We start from the raw sequence: 19,364 nt of genomic DNA on the forward strand, positions 1-19,364 counted from the left end.
ATCTTAGGAGCACAAAAGCTGATGTTTCGGGCCTAGACCCTTCATCAGAAAATGTATAATGATCCTGTCTTGATTGAAACATGGATGATTCATTTATTGAGTTCTGAAGCAGGGTCGCTGGACTTAAACTTTAATTCAGCTTTCTCTCTACAGATACTGCCAGACCTGCTGTGTTTCTGCAGCAATTTCTATTTTTGTTCCAACATCTTCACTTCTTTGCCTTATTTTAGTGTATGACTCATTTGTTTTTGAGGTTCCAACAGAGTATTGCTGTATTAGCATGCAAGGCAAATAAGGCATCCTACTGAGAGCTCTACTTGTTCTGTTTTGTCTTCTGATGTCTTGTGCTGCTGTGTGTAACTTTTATGTTCATTCTGCCATACTTGTTATACCCCAATCATGTTTAGAGAAATGAGTTTGTGCAGACAATTTGATGTTAAGGTCCTACAGTACCTGCCACTCCACTCCATATCAACTTAGTAATTTGAACGAACCAAGTTAAGCACCAAATGTTGGTACAATCAGAAGAAACCAGCAACTGAGCTATAAGGATTTGAGTGATCCCGTTATACCTTTTGTCCAGAAAACCAACCTTGAGTCTTGAAAACGTTTGGAGGAGGGATTATGTAGTAAATGCTCAAGTCTTGAGCAATTAAAGATACATTTGAAAAAAAATTGTTGAGTCTATTTGAGATTCAGGTTGATAGCTTTCTGGTCATTAACAGGGTTGAAAAAATAATGTAGCTACAACACTGTTTCCACACTTTAGGGATTCTATGATCAACATGAATCTTAAGCTAATGTTGAGGTTAAGGGTAATATCAAATTGAAAGATTTGCAAAGGTTAGTTGTAGGCCAGAAAATTTTGAAAAAATTAAAAATTAGGAAATGATGACAAAAACAAAAGAGAGGAAAATAACAAGCATTATCAGACACCTTCAAAAAGCATGACAGGCTCAATAAATTTAGGACAAAGAGGCTTGATTGGCATCCAATGCACCTTATTCACCGTTCACACCTTCACCATCAGCACTCAGTAGCAGCAGTGTGTACCAGTTATAAGATGCACCATAGTAATTCACGAAGGTTGCTCCAATAACACCTAGCTGGGCAATAGATTAATGGGAATACCACCAACACCACCAAGTTCCCCTTCAAGCCACTTGCCATTCTGACTTGGAAGCATATTACTGCTTATTCACTGGCTTTGTATAAAAATTCTAGAACTTTCTTCCTAGCAGTGTTCTGTGTGTATCCTTGTCTCCTCCATTGAACAACAGCAGTCCAAGAGAACAGCTCATCAACATTTTCTCAATTAAGGAATAAATGTAGCTGAAACCAGTGAAGCCCACTTCCTGTGAATAAATAACGAAAAATAAAGGCTTCTACAGATATTTGAAAAGAAAGTGAGTAGTTAAGTAAGCCTTGGACTCTGAGAGGGTGAAATGTGGTAATTAATAATTGGACAAAAGGAGATGGCAAGAACATGAGTAAGTATTTTCTACTTGTAGAAGACACTGAAAACATCCTAAAAATTTATAGAAAATCAAGAGGGTAAAGGGAGGAGGGAATTTAAAACAATCATAACCATTAGAGGAAACAACACTCAGAAAACAAATGGACTTAAAGTTGTCTCCTGGACTTGACAGCATTGCATCATATAGGACAGAAACAGACCCTTCAGTACAACAGGTCCATGCTAACATAATCCCAAACTAAATTAATCCCACCTGCCGGTGCCTGGCCCATATCCCTCCAAAGATTTTCTATTCATGCACTTATCCAAATATTTTTTAAATGTAACTATCCGCACCCACCACTACATCTCAAGGTTCATTCCATACATGAACCACTCTGTGGAAAAAAGTTGCCCCCGTGAATTTTTTAAATCTTTCTCCTCTCACCTTAACACTTTTCCCCTAGCTTTGAACTCCCCCATGCTATGGAAGGACCCTTGTTATTGACATTGTATGTACCCCTCAGTTAAGATAGACAACTACATCTCCTCCACAATAAGCCTCAACACTGGAGACCCCCAGATATGTGTACTTAACCCCTTACCATACTCACTGTACATCCATGACTGTATAGCCAAATTCCGAACGAATGCCATCGACAAGTTAGCAGATGACACCACTGTGGTAGGACAAATATCAAACAATGATGTGTTAGAATACAGAAAGGAGATAGAGGCCTTGGTGTCATGGTGTACTGATAACAACCTCTCTCTCAATGTTGGCAAAACGGATGAACTGATCATTTTGACTTCAGAAAGAAAGGAGGAGGACATGCTCCCATCTACATCAATGGAGCTGAGATGAAAAGGGCTGACAGCTTCAAGTTCCTAGGAGTGACAGTAACCGACAATCTGTCCTGGACTTCTCAATTAGATGCAACTGTCAAGTAGGCACAACAATCCCTTTTGTCCATCAGGTGGCATAGGAAATTTGGCATATCCATCTGGACCCTCACCAACTTTCACAGATACATCATTGTATCCAGGTGAATAACAGCCTGGTATGGCAACTGCTCTATTCAAGACTGTAAGAAAGTACAGAAGGTTGTGTGCACAGCCCAGACCATCACAGAAGTCAATGTCCCTTCCATGGACTGCATTTACACTTCTGTTGCTGCATAGAGGCTGCCAACATCCTCAAAGACCCCTCCCACCCTAATAATGCTCTCCTACTGCATCTTCCATCAGGTAGAAGATACAGAAGTTTAAATGCATGCACCAACAGCCTCTTCCCGGCTGTTATTAGGCTGCTGAATAGACTCTCCAACTTCAAGTAATGTTGATCTTGCTTTGTGCACCTCTTGTACAGTTGTAACCTGTATGCCTCTCTCTGTCTAGGAACCCTTTGATTTGTATTTTCTTGTTTGCTACGCTCTACCTGTACTTCTCACAAACAAAGGTTTTCACCGTACTTAGGTACATGTTATTGCAATAAATCAAAGCAAATCATGATTGTATAAACTTTTTAAGGTCAGCCTTTGACCTCCTATACTCCAGTCCGGTACAACCTCAACATGACATCCCAACTCTTAAAGGAAATAGCTGCAGCGATAGTGGATGAATTACAAAATTCTCCATGTTCTGGATAGGGCACAATAGATTTGAAAATATGTTCAAGAAGAGACAGAAAGCAGGAAGCAATGGATCAGTTAGTCTAACTTTAGTCTTGGGGAAAATGCTAGAGTCCATTCTAAAAAGCTGGTGACAAACATTGTGAAAATCATAATTATAATCATTCCATGTCAGTATGGTTTTCTGAAAGCAAAACATATTTACACATTTGTCAGAATTCTTTGATGATGTAACAGGCATGGTGGATGAAAAGGAATTGGTGGATGTGGTGTATTTGGATGTCCAAAAGACATTCACTAAGATCCCACATGAAAGATTACTGAACAATAGACTCATGTTAGTGGGAGTGATAAATTATCGTTGATAAAGGATTAGATAAGGAATAGAAAATAGAATTGGAATAAATTGATCATTTTCAGCTTGGCAAACTAACAAAGGGAGTGCCACCAGGGATAGGACCGTGGCCTGAATGACTTACAAATTATGCTAATAACTTGGATGCAAGGACAAGAATGTGTTGTAGTCAAATTTGTTGATGATACATTGATAGACAAGAAAGCAAGTGGGGGTGGTGGTAGTGACACTTCTTCAACTTATTATTTCATTTGAGAGACAGAATGCAGAATTCTGTAGTATAAAGTGACTGCACAGGGATGTACTTGCATTGGGTAGAATTCAGAGTAGTTCACCAGGCTCATTCGTGGGAAGGGAGTCAATTGTTTTTCTTTAGTCATTCACAGGATGAGAGTGTTGCTGGCTATCTATTGCCCATCCCTAATTGCCCAGGGGCAGTTAAGAATCAACCATATTGCTGTGGGTCTGGAGTCACATGTATACCGGACTAAGTAAAGCTGACAGTTTCCTTCCGTAAAGGACACTAATGAACCATTAGGGTTTTTCCGACAATCGGCAATGGATTTATGGTCATCATTAGATTCTTAATTCCAGATATTTATTGAATTCAAATTTCACCATCTGCCGTGGCAGGATTCAAACCCCAGTCCCCAGAATATTATTTGAGTTTCTGGATTAACAGTCCTGTAATAATATCACTCAGCCATTGCCTCTCCTGTCTAATGAGGAAAGTTTGACGAGGCTGGGCCTGAAACATAGAAGAGTCTAAGAGGATTTGACAGGGCGGATGCCGGGATGATATTTCCTCAGAAGAATTTAGAATCTGGTGACACCGTTTTAAAAACAAAACCATCTCCCATTTAAACTGGAGATGAGGAAGAATTTTCTCAGAGGGCTAAAATTGTTACAGAGATAGTAGGAACTGCCGATGCTGGAGAATCTGTGATGACATGGTGTGAAGCTGGATGAACACAGCAGGCCAAGCAGCATCAGAGGAGCAGGAAAGTTTGACATTTTGGGTCGAGACCCTTCTTCAGAAATGGGAGAGGGGGGAGGCGGATACAAGATGGATAAAGGAGATAGGGTGAGAGGAGACAGACAGGTCAAAGAGGTGGGATTAGAGCCAGTGAAGGTGAATGTAGGTGGGGAGTTAGGGAGGGGATAGGTCAATCCAGGGAGGATGAACAGGCCAAGGAAGCGGGATGCGATTAGTAGATAGGAGCGGGGAATGGGGCTTGAGGTGGGAGGAATGGTTAGGGAGGTGGGGACTGGCTGGGCTGGTTTTGGGATATGGCCGGGTGAGGGGAGATTTTGAAGCTTGTGAAATCCACATTGATACCCTTGGGCTGCAGGATTCCCAAGCAAACCATGAGATGCTGTTCCTGCATCTTTTAGGTGGTGTCATTGTGGCAATGCAGGAGGACCAGGATGGACATGTCATCCAAGGAGTTGGTGGTGGGGGGGGGTTGGGGGCAGTTGAAATGGTTCGCGACTGGGAGGTATACTTGTTTGTTGCTAACCTCATCCCGCCTCCTTGCCCTGTCCGTCCTCCCTGGACTGACCTATCGCCTCCCTAACTCCCCACCTACATTAACCTGTACTGGCTCTAACCCCACCTCTTTGATCTGTCTGTCTCCTGTCACCCTATCTTCTCCTTTATTCATCTTCTATCCGCCTCCCCCGTCTTCCCATTTATTTCAGAATCCCCTTCCCCTCCCCCATTTCTGAAGAAGGGTCTCAACCCGAAGCGTCAAACTTTCTTGCTCCTCTGATGCTGCTTGGCCTGCTGTGTTCATCCAGCTTCACACCGTGTTCTCTCAGAGGGCTGATAGTTTTGGGAATTTTATTCCACAAAGCAGTGGAGGCTGGATCATTGAATATATTTCATCCTGAATTAGACAAATTTTTGATCAACATGAGAGTTGAGGATTAAGACAAGATGGGATAAAATAGGGCTAAGGCTAGAGTCTGGTCAGCCATGATCTTATCAAATGCATAATGGGCTGAACACCTACTCTTGTTCCTACTTCTAATAATCTTATGAGGGGATGGGGAAGGAAAATAGAGGTTAGCCATAACTTGCTGAATAGTGAAGCATCCTTGAGGAACTGTGCAGACAGTTCTGATTTCTTACATTCTTATGCTACTGACCGAGGCTTTGGCTTTGCAGTTGACAGAAAACTGAAAGAAGTGGTAAACAGTGAAAATGATTGTAGCAGATTTCAGAAGGAAATATACAGACTGATGATAAGGGAAGACACAGTGGGAGATGAAATGATGTATTTTGGTGGAAAGAATGAGGGGAAGCAACTTGAACTACATGGTGCAATTAGAAACCAATCTAATGTAAGTCAAAAGATGGAAGTTGGTGTAGAAAAATTAATTACTATAAAGTGTAAAGAGCATGGAACCCTTCAAATATAAATAACAGAAATGCTAGAATAACTATTTAATAAATTTATTAAATAAAATATGATAGTTTGGCGGGACAGATAATGTGTTGTTGCTGCAGCATATGGGAACTGCTGGACACAAAGGCCATCTGTGATGAAATATCTGTACTAAATGTATACAATATGAGGAATTTAGGTTCTCAGCTGAGGAGCTGGAGTCCAAGTTGCAAATATTGCACCACATTACGGAGGGGAACGTTTCCTGGACACTTGGGTCCAGGAGGCAGCATGCTCTCAGATTACATAATTCAAATTTGAATTCTTATCAGGGACTGGTGGATGTGACTGCAGGGAGGGAAAGTAAAATTTGAGGATAAACGAGCAGGTCATATCAAAACTGACAGTAACAGCTTCTTTAAATATGGAAAAAGGAAACAAGAGATCAAAGTAAGCATAGGCCTTAGACAGTGATGGTGGAGAAATAATAATCAGGAACCGGGAAATGACAATGGAATTGAATAAATACTTTTCATCAGCTTTCACAGTGGAAGATGTAAAAGCATTCAAAAATACTAAAATATTAGGGGGCCAAAGTCAGGGTTGGAAAATAAATGTTATAGTTATCACTAGAGAAAAAAAATAGGGGGAAGTAATGGAGCTAAAAGCTGATAACTCCCATGGATCTGACGAGTTGCATCCTGGGATATTAAAGGACATAACTGCAGAGATAGTGAATATACCAATCGTAATATTCCAGTAATATTTTGATGCTGGAAAAGAACAAACGAGAAGTACAGCACAAGAACAGGCCCTTCCAAGCCTGTGCCAATCATCATGCCCTGACTAACCTAAAAAAACAAACCTGTTCTTATTCGATCTGTATCCCTCTATTCTCTCCCTATTCATGTAACCATCCAGAAGTCTCTGAAATGTCACCAATGTGCCTGCTTCCACCACCTCCTCTGGCAGTGCATTCCAGGCTCCTGCCACTCTGCTTGACAAACTATCCTCATACATTGAAAGTGGATGTGAGGAATGTTAGAGCAGCCTTGATCCTGTTGAATGGTGGAGCAGGCTCAAGGAGCTTACTCTTGTCCCTAATTCTTCTGGTCTCAATACAGAGATGAAGAGAAATTTGTAAACTCGGAAGGATGTGAATCTGTGAAGTCTGTTTATTGCAGAGTGCTGTCGAGGACGGGCTGTTAAGTATGTTCAAGGCTGAGATAGACAGATTTTTAATCTGTAAGGGAATCAAAAGTTTTGGGGAAAGTTTAGAATTATCAGATCAGTCCTGATTTCTTTGAATGCTGGAACAGTATCGATGGGCGAAATGGCCTACTTTAGTTTCTACATTCCATGGTCTGAAAGTCATAATAATTTTCAAAAGGCTCTTTGCTAAAAAATGAGAAATTTGCAGTCCTGGGAAAAGGACAGTGGAGTGAAACTAACTGGATAACTCTGTCCTCTAAGTTATTGTCTGATTTGGTCTGAAAGACCCCTGTGCTTTATAACTCTATCATGTGAAGAGGCCAGTGAATGATGCTGCTATAATTACAGCTAACAAGGTTCTCTCTTCAATTCTGTACCTGAATGTACAGTGAAGGTACACTTCTCTACAGTGAAGGAGGATACAGCACAGGGAATCTATTCAATCAGTTTTAGGAGCTATTTATTGCATTTTGATATAAAATTCAAAATCAACTGCAGAAGTACATTTCAATGACACTTTGTTCCTGGGCATCTGATGTCATGTTCGAACTTCAAAATTGTGACCTCCAGCAATTGTTTTCCTTTCTTGGAGAAGGCAGCATCAATCTTAGTGCAAACACAGCATCTTTGTTCAGCTGGAAACTGCTGATACCGTTTCTTGATATAGAATTGCTGACAGTAGAACGCCCTTGAAAGAGTACAGAGGCGAGCAGCTGTGAACATTTCAAGTGTTAGGAATCCAAGTCGTGTGTAAACCTATTGTTTTGGTCTGCTTTTGCAGAAAATTGGGCAGAGTTATGAATGCAGTTCATAGAATGTAATCAATAAGAAATTGATTTTATAAAACCTAACAAATTACACAACACTAGGTTATACTCCAACAGGTTTATTTGAAACCGCAAGCTGTCGGAGTCATACTCCTTCTTCAAGTGTTAGTGAGCGAGATAGTATCAGACACAGGATTTAGAAATAAAAGATCAAAGGGTCACACCACTGATGAGGATGTACTAAACAAAGCTAAGCTGCTGTTAAATCTTTAATCAGTTAAAAGATTTTAACTGATTAATATGTATATATAAATACCTGAATTCCTTTCAAGTCACAGTCCTGAGAGAACTAAAGGTTTTATCAATGTAAAGGAGAGGTGACGTTTTAAATCAGACAATGCAAGTTAGTTGTGAGATAACAAGGTGTAGAGCCGGATGAACACAACAGGCCAAGCAGCATCAAAGGAGCAGGAAAGCTGACATTTTGGGTCTAGACCCTTCGGAAATTAGTTGTGAGACCTTGTTTAGAATCTATGTTAACATCTGAAGAAGCAGTATGATTCCGAAAGCTGTTTCAGAGATAGTAGGAACTGCAGATGCTGGACAATCTGAGATAACAAGGTGTAGAGGTGGATGAAAACTGCAGCCCAAGCAGCATCAGAGGAGCAGGAAGGCTGATGTTTCAGGCCTGGACCCTTCTTCAGAAATGGGGAAGGGGAAGTGGGTTCTGAAATAAATAGTGAGAGAGGGGGAGGGGAATAGAAGATGGATAAAGGAGAAGATAGGGTGAGAGGAGACAGACAGGTCAAAGAGGCGGGTAGAGCCAGTAAAGGTGAGTGTAGGTGGGGGGGTAGGGAGGAGATAGGTTAGTCCAGGGAGAACAGACAGGGCAAGGGGGTGCGATGAGATTAGTAGGTAGGAGATGGGAGTGGTGGCTTGAGGTGGGAAGAGTGAGCAGGTGGGAGGAAGGACAGGTTAGGGAGGTGGGACGAGCTGGGCTCGTTTTGGGATGCGATGGGGAGGGGAGATTTTGAAGCTTGTGAAGTCCACATTGATACCATTGAGCTGCAGGGTTCCCAAGCGGAATTTGAGTTGCTGTTCCTGCAAACGCTGTTCCGAAAGTTTATGTTTTCAAATAAACCTGTTGGACTATAACCTAGTGTTGTGTGATTTCCAACCTTGCCCATGTCAGTCCAATATCGGCACTCCCACATCATGGCTCACAAATTACAGCAAAAGATGTCATTTGGGCCTTCACTCTAGTTCTGATGCTAGTCTAAATATCTTTTATCAAACCTTTCCAATATAAACTATTCATTTATAAATACTGATCCAACCCCCTTGTCAAAAATAAATCAAGTTTTTGACTCTGCGCACAATGAAGTTAATTTATAAATTTGGAAAAAGTATGAACAATCTACACAATGCACTGCAGAAGTTCACCAATGATCCTCAGACAGGAGCTTCCAAACCCACGACCAGTTCCCTCTCGAAGGGCCAGGGCAGCAGATACAGGGGAATATCACCACCATCAAGTTCCCTTCCAGGCCACTCACCATCCTGATTTGGAAATTTATCTCTGTTCCTTCACTGTAGCTAGGTAGAATCCTGGAATTCCCTCCCTAAGGGCATTGTGGGTCAAGTCACAAGGGTGGTCTGCATGGTTCAAAAAAGTGGCTCACCACTACCTTGTCAAGGGCAGCTAGGGATGGGAAATAGATGCTGGCCAGCCAGCAATGCCCACATCCCACTAATGAATTAAAAAAAACTTTTAAATGATCTATTGATTTATTTCAGGATTACCAGGAGTTGATCTGTCTAATTTGCGAATGTTAGCTGTTATGAAGTTTGTAGTGATTTACAAATTTTTGAAAGTGTTTGAGAGACACTGTAGAAGTGCTGCACTCTGTATGTAACCCTGTGGTTTCCCTATCCTTGGAAAGTTTGATAGAATAGTGTAGAGGTAGCTTTATACTACATATGTGGTCCTGTGCTATAATTTTCCAGTGTCAGGAGTCCTGGATCATTCCATCTTGGTGCTAGAAGTGGGCTTGAAGGGAGGATGCTAATGAATTTCCCAGAGGTTCGGCAACTACTTATGGAAAAGAGCATTGAGTGACAAATGAATTAAACAAAGAAACACAGAAAATATGAGTAGGAATAGACCATTTGAGCCTACTGCACTATTCAATATGATCATGGCTTGACTTTCTAACTCACTACCCTTGATCCCTTTTGTCCTAAGAATTATAAGTATTTTCTTGTTGAAAACATTCAATGTTTTGGCCTCAAATGCTTTCTATAGTCAATGTTTTCATGTGTCAAACTGCTGTATTGGTTGAATGTTTGCAATGATTTCCAATGCTGTTACAGTCATTCTGATACTGCATTGTTCATGAACCGCTGTATAGATACATTATTAACATTGCTTTTATTCTGTTATAAAAATCATATTATGTTATTATGACTAGAGACAATCCTTAAGCCACCTGTTATGTTTTCACTGCAGTATTTTTGTCTGAGGAAGTTGCATCGTGCTTTGTTAAATGGGTCACAAACGCTTGTGCTTCTTCTCAGGTGTCTGTGGCTGTTGTGGAGCTCTTCGTCCACGGTACAAGAGACTCGTGGACAACATCTTCCCTGAAGATGCCGAGGTAAATACCTGCCCCTTTATTTAGAGCACTGATTTGTAAGATTGAACGATCAGTGATACACTGATTTTAATCCTCCAGAGCAGAGCATGTGCTGAAACATTTACCTGTAACTTTAACTTGCCCATGGTTCAAAATATCTGGGACAGGTTGTATACCCAGAAAGTCAGGACAAGGATTTCTGTTTACAATGATCTCCAGGCTTATTTCACAACCTTTCTCTTCCTTTCAAACTGTTTACTGTCCCATTCCCTTCTTTATGGAGGGATTATAAACTCCTGAAATCAGCCACCATACATTGTCCGAATGGATTCAAATGTGAGGACTAGACACGGATACCCAAAGACACTCAAACACTTTCATCTACGTAAATTTTGACTATTTAATCTACATTATGTAGACTTTAGATATCAATTATGCAAGGCCCACATTGTTTTTCTGACATCAGCTAACTTTACTCAATGCAGACTCAGAAACTGTTGGTCAAGACAGTTCACTAATCATTACCCTATTCTCCCTCATTCATTTTTCTGACTCCCTAATTTTTACCCATACCTTAGCACCTTACCCATTATTGTACTCACCCTGGGAATGCTTGAGGGAGACAGCGTAGAGAAAGTTTTATCCTGTATCTAACCCCAGGCTATACTTGTCCTGGGAGTGTTTGGTGGGGACAATGTCAAAGGAGCTTTCCTCTATATCTAATCCTGTGCTGTTCTTCACTTGGGAATGTTTAATGAGGACACCATAAAGAGAACTTTACTCTGTATCTAACCTGGGGACAATATCAAGGGAGCTTTACTCTGTATTCCATCTGTTCTGTTGTGTATTCATTTTGATGAGATATTTTGACATAGCAAGTGATAATCCGAAGAAATAAACTAAAAATTACAACAGTGTTGAGAGACTCTTGAGTCCAGGGGCCCAGTTTAATCTGCATTGAGGGTTTGTTGTATGTATGTTTTTGAAGACAATGAACGACATTTAGCCTTGATTCGGAGATAATGGAAACTGCAGATGCTGCAGAATCCGAGACAACAAAGTGTGGAGCTGGATGAACACAGAAGGCCAAACAGCATCTTAGGAGCACAAAAGCTGACGTTTTGGGCTTGGACCCTTCATCAGAAAAGGATTATGGTTAGTCTAGGCCCGAAACGTCAGCCCCTCTGCTCCTGAGTTGCTGCTTGGCCTGCTGTGTTCATCCTGCTCCACACTTTGTTATCTCTTTAGTCTTGATCCACTGTGTTCATTGTTTACAGGATGGATTGGTGAAAGCCAACATGGAGAAGTTGACATTTTATGCGCTGTCTGCTCCGGAGAAGCTGGACCGGATTGGTGCATATCTTGCAGAGAGGCTCAGCAGAGATGTGGCCAGGCACCGTTATGGGTATGGACGATGCAGGACCTGCTAATCACAGCTTTACATCTAACTAGTGCTGTCTGCTGAATACTGACCTATCCTGTCTGGTACCCTGACAGTGCAGTTCACTAAATACTGATCTATTCTGTCTAGTGCTCTGGCAGTGATTTTCATGAAACATTAACACACCCTATCTGGAACTTGCAGGGATGAGCAGTATTTTCAGAGACTAATGCATTATATGCAGATACAGGAACAAAGGAATAAGGAATTGGGAGTAGGCAATTCAGCTCTTTGAGCCTGCTCTACCATTTAACCTGAACATGGCTGAACTTATCCCGGTCTCAACTTCACTTTCCTGCTGCTCCCCACAGCCCTTCATCCTGCTTTTCATCAGAAATGCATCTATTCCTTTCTTGAACTTGTTGATTGATTCTGCCCCTACTCACAAGCGTCTGAGATAAATAGTTTCTCCTTATCTTAGTTTTGAACCTACCTCCTCTCACTCTATATCTGTGTCCTCTTGTTCAAGACTGTCCTACCAGGGGCGGTATCTATCAATGTCCACCTTATCAATCCCCTTTAGCATTTTATATACCTCGATCAGATTCCCTGCCTCATTCTTCTGAACTCCAGGAGTACAAGCCCAAGCTATTCAACCGCTCCTCATATGATAGCCTTTTCATCCCTGGGATTAACCTGGTGAACCTACTCTGAACTGCCTCCAGTTCCGCCACATCCTTCCTCACGTAAAGAAATGAGAACTGGACACAATAGCCCAGGCGTGGTCTCACAATGCCTTACATAATTGTAACAGCATTTCTTTATTTGTATAATCCATCCCTTTGCAATAAATGCCAGGATTCCATTTGTCTTTCTCATTATATACTGCACACTCACCTTCTGTGATTCATGCACAAAGACTCCCAGATCCCTCTGCAAAGATGCACCTTGAATAGCTTTAAATTGAGGGGTGAAAGATATCGGACAGATGTCAGAGGTAGTTCCTTTACTCAGAGAGTAGTCAGGGAATGGAACGCTTTGTCTGCAACGGTAGTAGATTCGCCAACTTTAGGTACATTTAAGTCGTCATTGGATGAGCCTATGGACGTACATTGAATAGTGTAGGTTAGCTGGGCTTGAGATCGGTATGACAGGTCGGCACAACATCGAGGGCCGAAGGGCCTGTACTGTGCTGTAATGTTCTATGTTCTTGAATCTGTTTCTCATTTAAATAGTAATTTACCTTCTTATTGTTCTAGCCAATTATCCATATTAAACTCTATCTGTCAGATTCTGCCTCATTCTCCTAGCCTACCAATATCCATATGTAAACTCTTTACCTCCTCATCACTGCTTGCTTTTCCACTTGTTTTAATATCATTTGCAAACTTTTCTATGTTACATTCTGTACCTGTTTGCAAAGCAGTAGATAAAGCACAAGTAGGTGAGGTCCGAGAACTGAACCCTGCAGTACGCCACTAGTTAGTTTGCCATTCAGAGAAGGACCCATAGAACATAGAAAAGTACAGCACAGTACAGGCCCTTTGGCCCACGATGTTGTGCCGTGGAGTAATCCTAATCCAAAAATAAAATAACCTAACCTATATTCCCCTCAATTCACTGCTGTCCATGTGCATGTCCAGCAGTCGCTTAAATGTCACTAATGACTCTGCTTCCACGACTACCACTGGTAAACTATTCCATGCGCTCACAACTCTCTGGGTGAAGAACCTCCCTCTGACGTCTCCTCTATACCTTCCTCCTAACACCTTCAAACTATGACCGCTCGTGGCAGTCAATCCTGCCCTGGGGAAAAGTCTCTGGCTATCGACTCTATCCATGCCCCTCATTACCTTGTACACCTTGATCAGGTCACCTCTCTTCCTCCTTCTCTCCAGAGAGAAAACTCCAAGCTCAGTCAACCTCTCGTCGTAAGACAAGCCGTCCAGTCCAGGCAGCATCCTGGTAACCTCCTTTGCACCCTCTCCAAAGCCTCCACATCTTTCCTATAATAGGGCAACCAGAACTGGACACACTATTCCAAGTGTGGTCTCATCAGGGTTTTGTAGAGCTGCAGCATAATCTTGCGGCTCTTAAACTGGATCCCCCTGTTAATGAAAGCCAAAACACCATATGCTTTCTTAATAACCTTATCCACCTGGGTGGCAACTTTGAGGGAGCTATGCACTTGAACACCAAGATCCCGCTGTTCCTCCACACTGCCGAGAATCCTGCCTTTAATCCTATATTCAGCATTTAAGTTTGACCTTCCAAAATGCATCACTTCGCATTTATCCAGGTTGAACTCCATCTGCCATTTCTCAGCCCAGCTCTGCATTCTGTCAATGTCTCACTGAAACCTGCAATAACCCTCGATACTATCAACATAGCCCTCGATACTGTCAACCTACTTACCTGCTTTCTGTCAATCAGCTAATCCTCTAATCAAGCCAATATTCTACCCTTAACCCCTGGGATCTAACCTTCTGGAGCAGTCTTTTATGTAGCACCTTGACAAATGCCTTGTGGAAGTTTTGATATACCACATCCACTAGATCCCCATTATCCACCTTGCTAGTTACATTCTCAAAGAACTCCAGCACATTTGTCAAGCATAACTTGTGCTGCTGAAACTGGTGAATTGAGCTTTGTTTTTTCTAAGTGCTCAGTTAACTCTTCCTTTATGATTGACTCCAGCAACTTTGTCGCTACAGAGGTCAAACAACTGGTCTATGATTTTCCATTTTTTGCCTATCTCCTTTTTTTGAATAAGAGTGTCCCGTTAGCACATTTCTGGAATCCAGGGAATTCTGGAAAATCGTAACTAATGTATCGACTGTCTCTGCTATCACCTCCATTAAATCTCTGAAGTGCAGGCTGCCAGCCCCCTGGGACATATCTGCCTTTAATCCCATCAATTTACTTAATAGTTTCTTCCTAGTTTTAGTAATTTCATTAAGTTCCTTGGTAGTCATTGTAGTTTCTGGAAAGAAATTATTTTCTTCCACTGTGAAAACGGAGTCAAACATTGGTTTAGTGCCTCTGCCATTTCTGAGTTTCCCATTATTACCTCGCTATTTTCATCCTCTAAAGGGCCAACATTTACTTTCACTATTCTCTTCCTTTTTATATACTTGTAGAAGATTTTGATGGTAACATTGAAATACTAATGCGCTGAGTCAATTTTTTTCTTCATTCATGAGATGTGACCATTGCCAGTATTATTGACCATCTCTGCTTACCCTTGAGAAGGTGGTGATGTGCTGCCTTCTGTCACATTCAGTGACTTGATGGTAATCAAGTATGAATTTCAGTGAGTAAATTGCACAACTGTCCTGATCTTAATACACAATTATTCCAATTTTACTGTACCTTTTTTTTGCCAATGCTTTGCCCCTTCCATGGTTTGAAGTTCTGACTTTTGAGCACAACTTGAATTGGGCCTCTTGTACACAGCTAAAAGTATTGTAGCAAGCATGGCTGTGGAGCTCACCTTGTCCTACTGTCATCTTTAGAGATTGGATCATGCTAAATGGTGGAAATTCTGCTTGATTTCCCTTCCCTATTTTAGATGAATTAGGAGTGATGAATAACTTTCCAATCAGCATCACCTTGTCAACTTTGCTCCGCAATGCTAGATTATATATTCAAAAACTGGAGGTACAATACTGCAGACTTTGAAAGAAAATCAGACATAATTTGCTTTTCTCTTTACTCAGAGAGTAGTAAGGGCATGGAATGCCCTGCCTGCAACAGTGGTAGACTTGCCAAGTTTAAGGGCATTTAAATGGTCATTGGATAAACATATGGATAATAGTGGAATAGTGTAGGTTAGATGGGCTTCAGTTTGGTTTCACAGGTCAGCGCAACATCGAGGGCCAAAGGGTCTGAACTGCGCTGTAGTATTCTATGTTCTGTGTTCTATTTATTGTCCAGAAATGATGGTAGCAATATGCAGACAGTATGTTATCTCTGAATTTCTGTGACAGCACGGTAGAAGGCCCTTTGGTCAATCATGACCACTCCAATAAAAAAACAACCACCTAATTCTTCTAAACCCACTTTACAGCTTTTGACACAATGCCTTAAAATACCTTGGCATTGCAGATGCAAATCTAAACACTTCCTCAATGCTGTGAGGGTTTCTGTACCACCCTTACAGGCAGCAACTTCCAGATTTCTCCATGCTTCAACTAATAAAAGCAGGTCTCCTGTATGCCTTCTTAACCACTTTATCTACCTGTCCTGCTCCAGTGTATGTACAGTGTGCTCCCTCTGAACCTCAGTGTATCACCGGATCCTAATGTTCATGATGTATTCCTTTTTGATCTGCCGAAGTGCATCATCTTACATTTCACTGGATTGAATTCCATTTGCCACTAATCGACCTATCTGACCAACTCATCTATATCCTCCTGTAATCTAAGTTTTAACCTCTTCACTATTGAACTATTTCGTATCATGCACGAACTTACTGACTGACCATATAACACAGAACTGTCCAGCACAGGAACAGGCACTTCAACCCACAACATTGTGCCAAATACGACACCAAATTGAACTAACCACTTCTGCCTGCCCTTGGTCCATATCCCTCCATTCCTTGCATGTTCATGTGTTTACCTAAAAATCGCTTAAATGATCCTTCCATAAGACCAGAAGACATAGGAGTGGAAGTAAGGCCATTCAGCCCATCAAGTCCACTCCGCCATTTAAATCATGGCTGATGGGCATTTCCACATTCAAGTCAAAATCATTTATACATGCCACAAGCAGCAAGGTTCACAAAATTGATCCCTGTGTAATCCCATGGACACAGGCTTCCAATCACAAAATCACCCCTTAATAATCACCCTCTTGCTTTCTATCACTCTGCCAGTGGTGGATCCAATTTGGCATATTTCCTTGGATCCCCATGGGACCTTACCTTCACTATCACCCTCCCACACAGGACCTTATCAAAAGCCTTACTGAAGTCCAAGTAGACTACATTAAAAGCATTGCTCTCATCCATATACCTGCTCAGCTCTTCAAAAAGACATGACCACTCCTTTACAAAATTACATGTCTATGCTTGATTAATCCCTGCTTCTCCACGTGCAGATTAATTTTATCCTTCAAAATTACTTGCTACAATTTGCCCACCACTGAGGCTAGACTGACAGGGCTATAGTTTCATTGTTTACCCTTTGGTCCCTTCTTGAATAACTGTACCACATTGGCTGTCTGCCAGTCATCTGGCATTTCTCCTGTAGCCAGAGACAAATTGAAAATTATTGTCAGTACCCTGCTATTTTATCCCTTGTCTCAATCAGCAACTTGGGATACATTTCATCCAGCTTCGAGATTCAATTACTTTTATCTGCCTGACCACTTAGAACTTTCCTCTCTGTCTATGTTAATTTCTTTAATTATAACTCAGTCTTTCTCCCTGTCTTCTACACCCACATTGTCCCTCTCAGTGACACACTGCATTCATTTGGAATGAAACGCCCACTATCACTATTCTTTTACTTATGCACCTGTGAAATTTACCTACATGTCTCATCTTCTGTTTTTCTTAGGGGCCCCTGCTTAGGATCCCACCATCCCTGCTAAATTAGTTCAAACCCTCCCCAACAGCACTAGCAAAACACCCCGTAGATGGAAAAAAGATACAGTAATAGTTGCCAGAGTAGCTACTTTCTCATGGTGCTGTGTACTTGCTTGCTTGCCAGTTACGTGTGTATTGCGATGGAGGCTTTAGACCAGCTCCTGATGGCTTGTCACTGCCAGAGCATCAACTTGTTCGTAGAGAGCTTTCTTAAGATGGTGGCCAAGCTCCTGGAGTCTGACAAAGCAGCATTGCAGATCCTGGGAACAAATTCGGTAAGTTAGTTTCCCACATCCACAGCTTGAATTAACCCAAGCACTGGAGATGAAGAAGGATTCTAGTTACTGATAACTGATACAAACAGTAATAATTCCCATGGCATCTTTTAACTTCCCAAAATTATTGTTGGATAAATATTACATAATTACTTTTATTTATCTTTGCTCAGAGGTAAAGAGACAACTTAATTCAGCAGTCAAACTTTCATTCTTGGCACAATGATGCTGAAACTGTACCAACTATAACCTGTCCTAGACTAAAATATAGGTATTGAAGATTATCTAATGAAAAACAATGTGTGAAATTAGAAGCAACAGTTTCATGTAAAAGGCTTATGGAACAAGGGATTCTGTGAATAACTGAGTGTTAAGAGATATTATTTCACAGGGATTTTAAAAGAAAGATTATTTAAAAAATGGTAAAACATTTCCATGAAGGGCAAGATGAATAGCCTCCTTCTGTTTTGCAATGGCAGGATAATGATTCTAACAAGAATTAGATGACTCCAAAGAGCTGGAAAGTGACAGGAAGAGGCTGCGTGATGTCTGGCTCATAGAATCAAAAATTATTCAACATTTTGCCCAAGCTACTTTTGCACAGTTTAATTACAAACTCACCTGGCCCTTCCCATTTTATCAAGCTAGAGCAATTACTAGGCCTTTAGTTATAACTCTGTCAGGTCTGTTTGATATCTGTGCTACACTAAATAGAAACAGTTCATTGAACAATTTGATTGACTATGGTTGTTAAAGAAGGGAAATCTTATAACTGTCTTTGGAGTGTTTCCCAAAGCTACAATATCAAACACTATGCGCATCCCTGAAGGGAGTGGTGTGTTAAGGACCAGGCCAGACCCCTTTAAAATAAATTTAAGGTAGCCTAGACCCTACCCTTTTCTTATTTTAAAGATAGATGTGAAATGATTGTTCCAGGTGTGAAGCAACTGGTCAAACCATTCAGCTTTAAGCAAAACAAAACGTATTTAAACACAATAGATGAAACATGAACAAAAGTGGAATTGCGAGTAACTTAACTATTGAAAAACCTAATCCACTTAAAGAATTAACTGTTCCAACATAGTTACGTTCCATAAACACACCCCTTGGCAAAAAAAATTCAAACACAGATTCTTACAGGCAGGAAGGAGCAACATCTGCAGACAAATTTCACAGAAAGTCAAAATAATCCTTTACTGAAACTTGCAACACTTCTGGTACTCAAGACATCTTGTGACTGCTATAGCTAAAAAAGAACAAAACCTGAACTGGAAAAACTGGCCACTCCCTTCCATTATTAAAGTCTTACTCCATACTCTCTTCAGTACCTCTGCCTTTACAAACTCCCTTCAAAAAAACCAAGGACAAAATAACTTTTTTAAAGTGACAGTATTATCACAGGTGAATAGGGAAGCAGGAACAGGAAAGTGAGTAACAAGGACTGTTTCAATTCTGTGAACCAGTGTTACGAAGTTGTGTAGAGCATGTGGTCCCTTTAAGAGATAAAGTGCTTTTCTAAGCTTAGAGATTTATACAGAAAAAGAAAAGTGTCTGTATGTCACTGTAAGAGGTACAGCCTGGTCTAAAATGGAAACGTATCAATTGGCTGCATGATTGGAAACCTTAGGCATGTTTTGATTTTTTGGCAACTAGCTAGAATCAGCCAATTAA

The 19,364-nt window shown here is 41.1% G+C and overlaps 1 protein-coding gene across 12 annotated transcripts in view; it reads left to right on the forward strand.

Annotated features, from left to right (window-relative positions):
- LOC125454981 (protein EFR3 homolog B-like) overlaps positions 1-19,364 on the forward strand; it is a 151,043-nt gene that overhangs the window by 3,981 nt on the left and 127,698 nt on the right. For 10 of the 12 annotated variants that reach the window (XM_048536406.2, XM_059648796.1, XM_048536403.2 and 7 more), the window contains exons 2-4: positions 10,389-10,465; positions 11,722-11,849; positions 17,543-17,693. In XM_048536406.2, the coding sequence (XP_048392363.1) occupies positions 11,743-11,849; positions 17,543-17,693 (258 nt within the window). In that variant the 5' untranslated portion in view covers positions 10,389-10,465; positions 11,722-11,742. The remainder of the gene's footprint in view (positions 1-10,388; positions 10,466-11,721; positions 11,850-17,542; positions 17,694-19,364) is intronic. The other 2 variants (XM_059648793.1, XM_059648794.1) reach the window with 1 other exon arrangement.

This window comes from Stegostoma tigrinum, chromosome 9 (assembly GCF_030684315.1).
Source record: "Stegostoma tigrinum isolate sSteTig4 chromosome 9, sSteTig4.hap1, whole genome shotgun sequence".
Classification (NCBI taxonomy): Eukaryota; Metazoa; Chordata; class Chondrichthyes; order Orectolobiformes; family Stegostomatidae; genus Stegostoma; species Stegostoma tigrinum.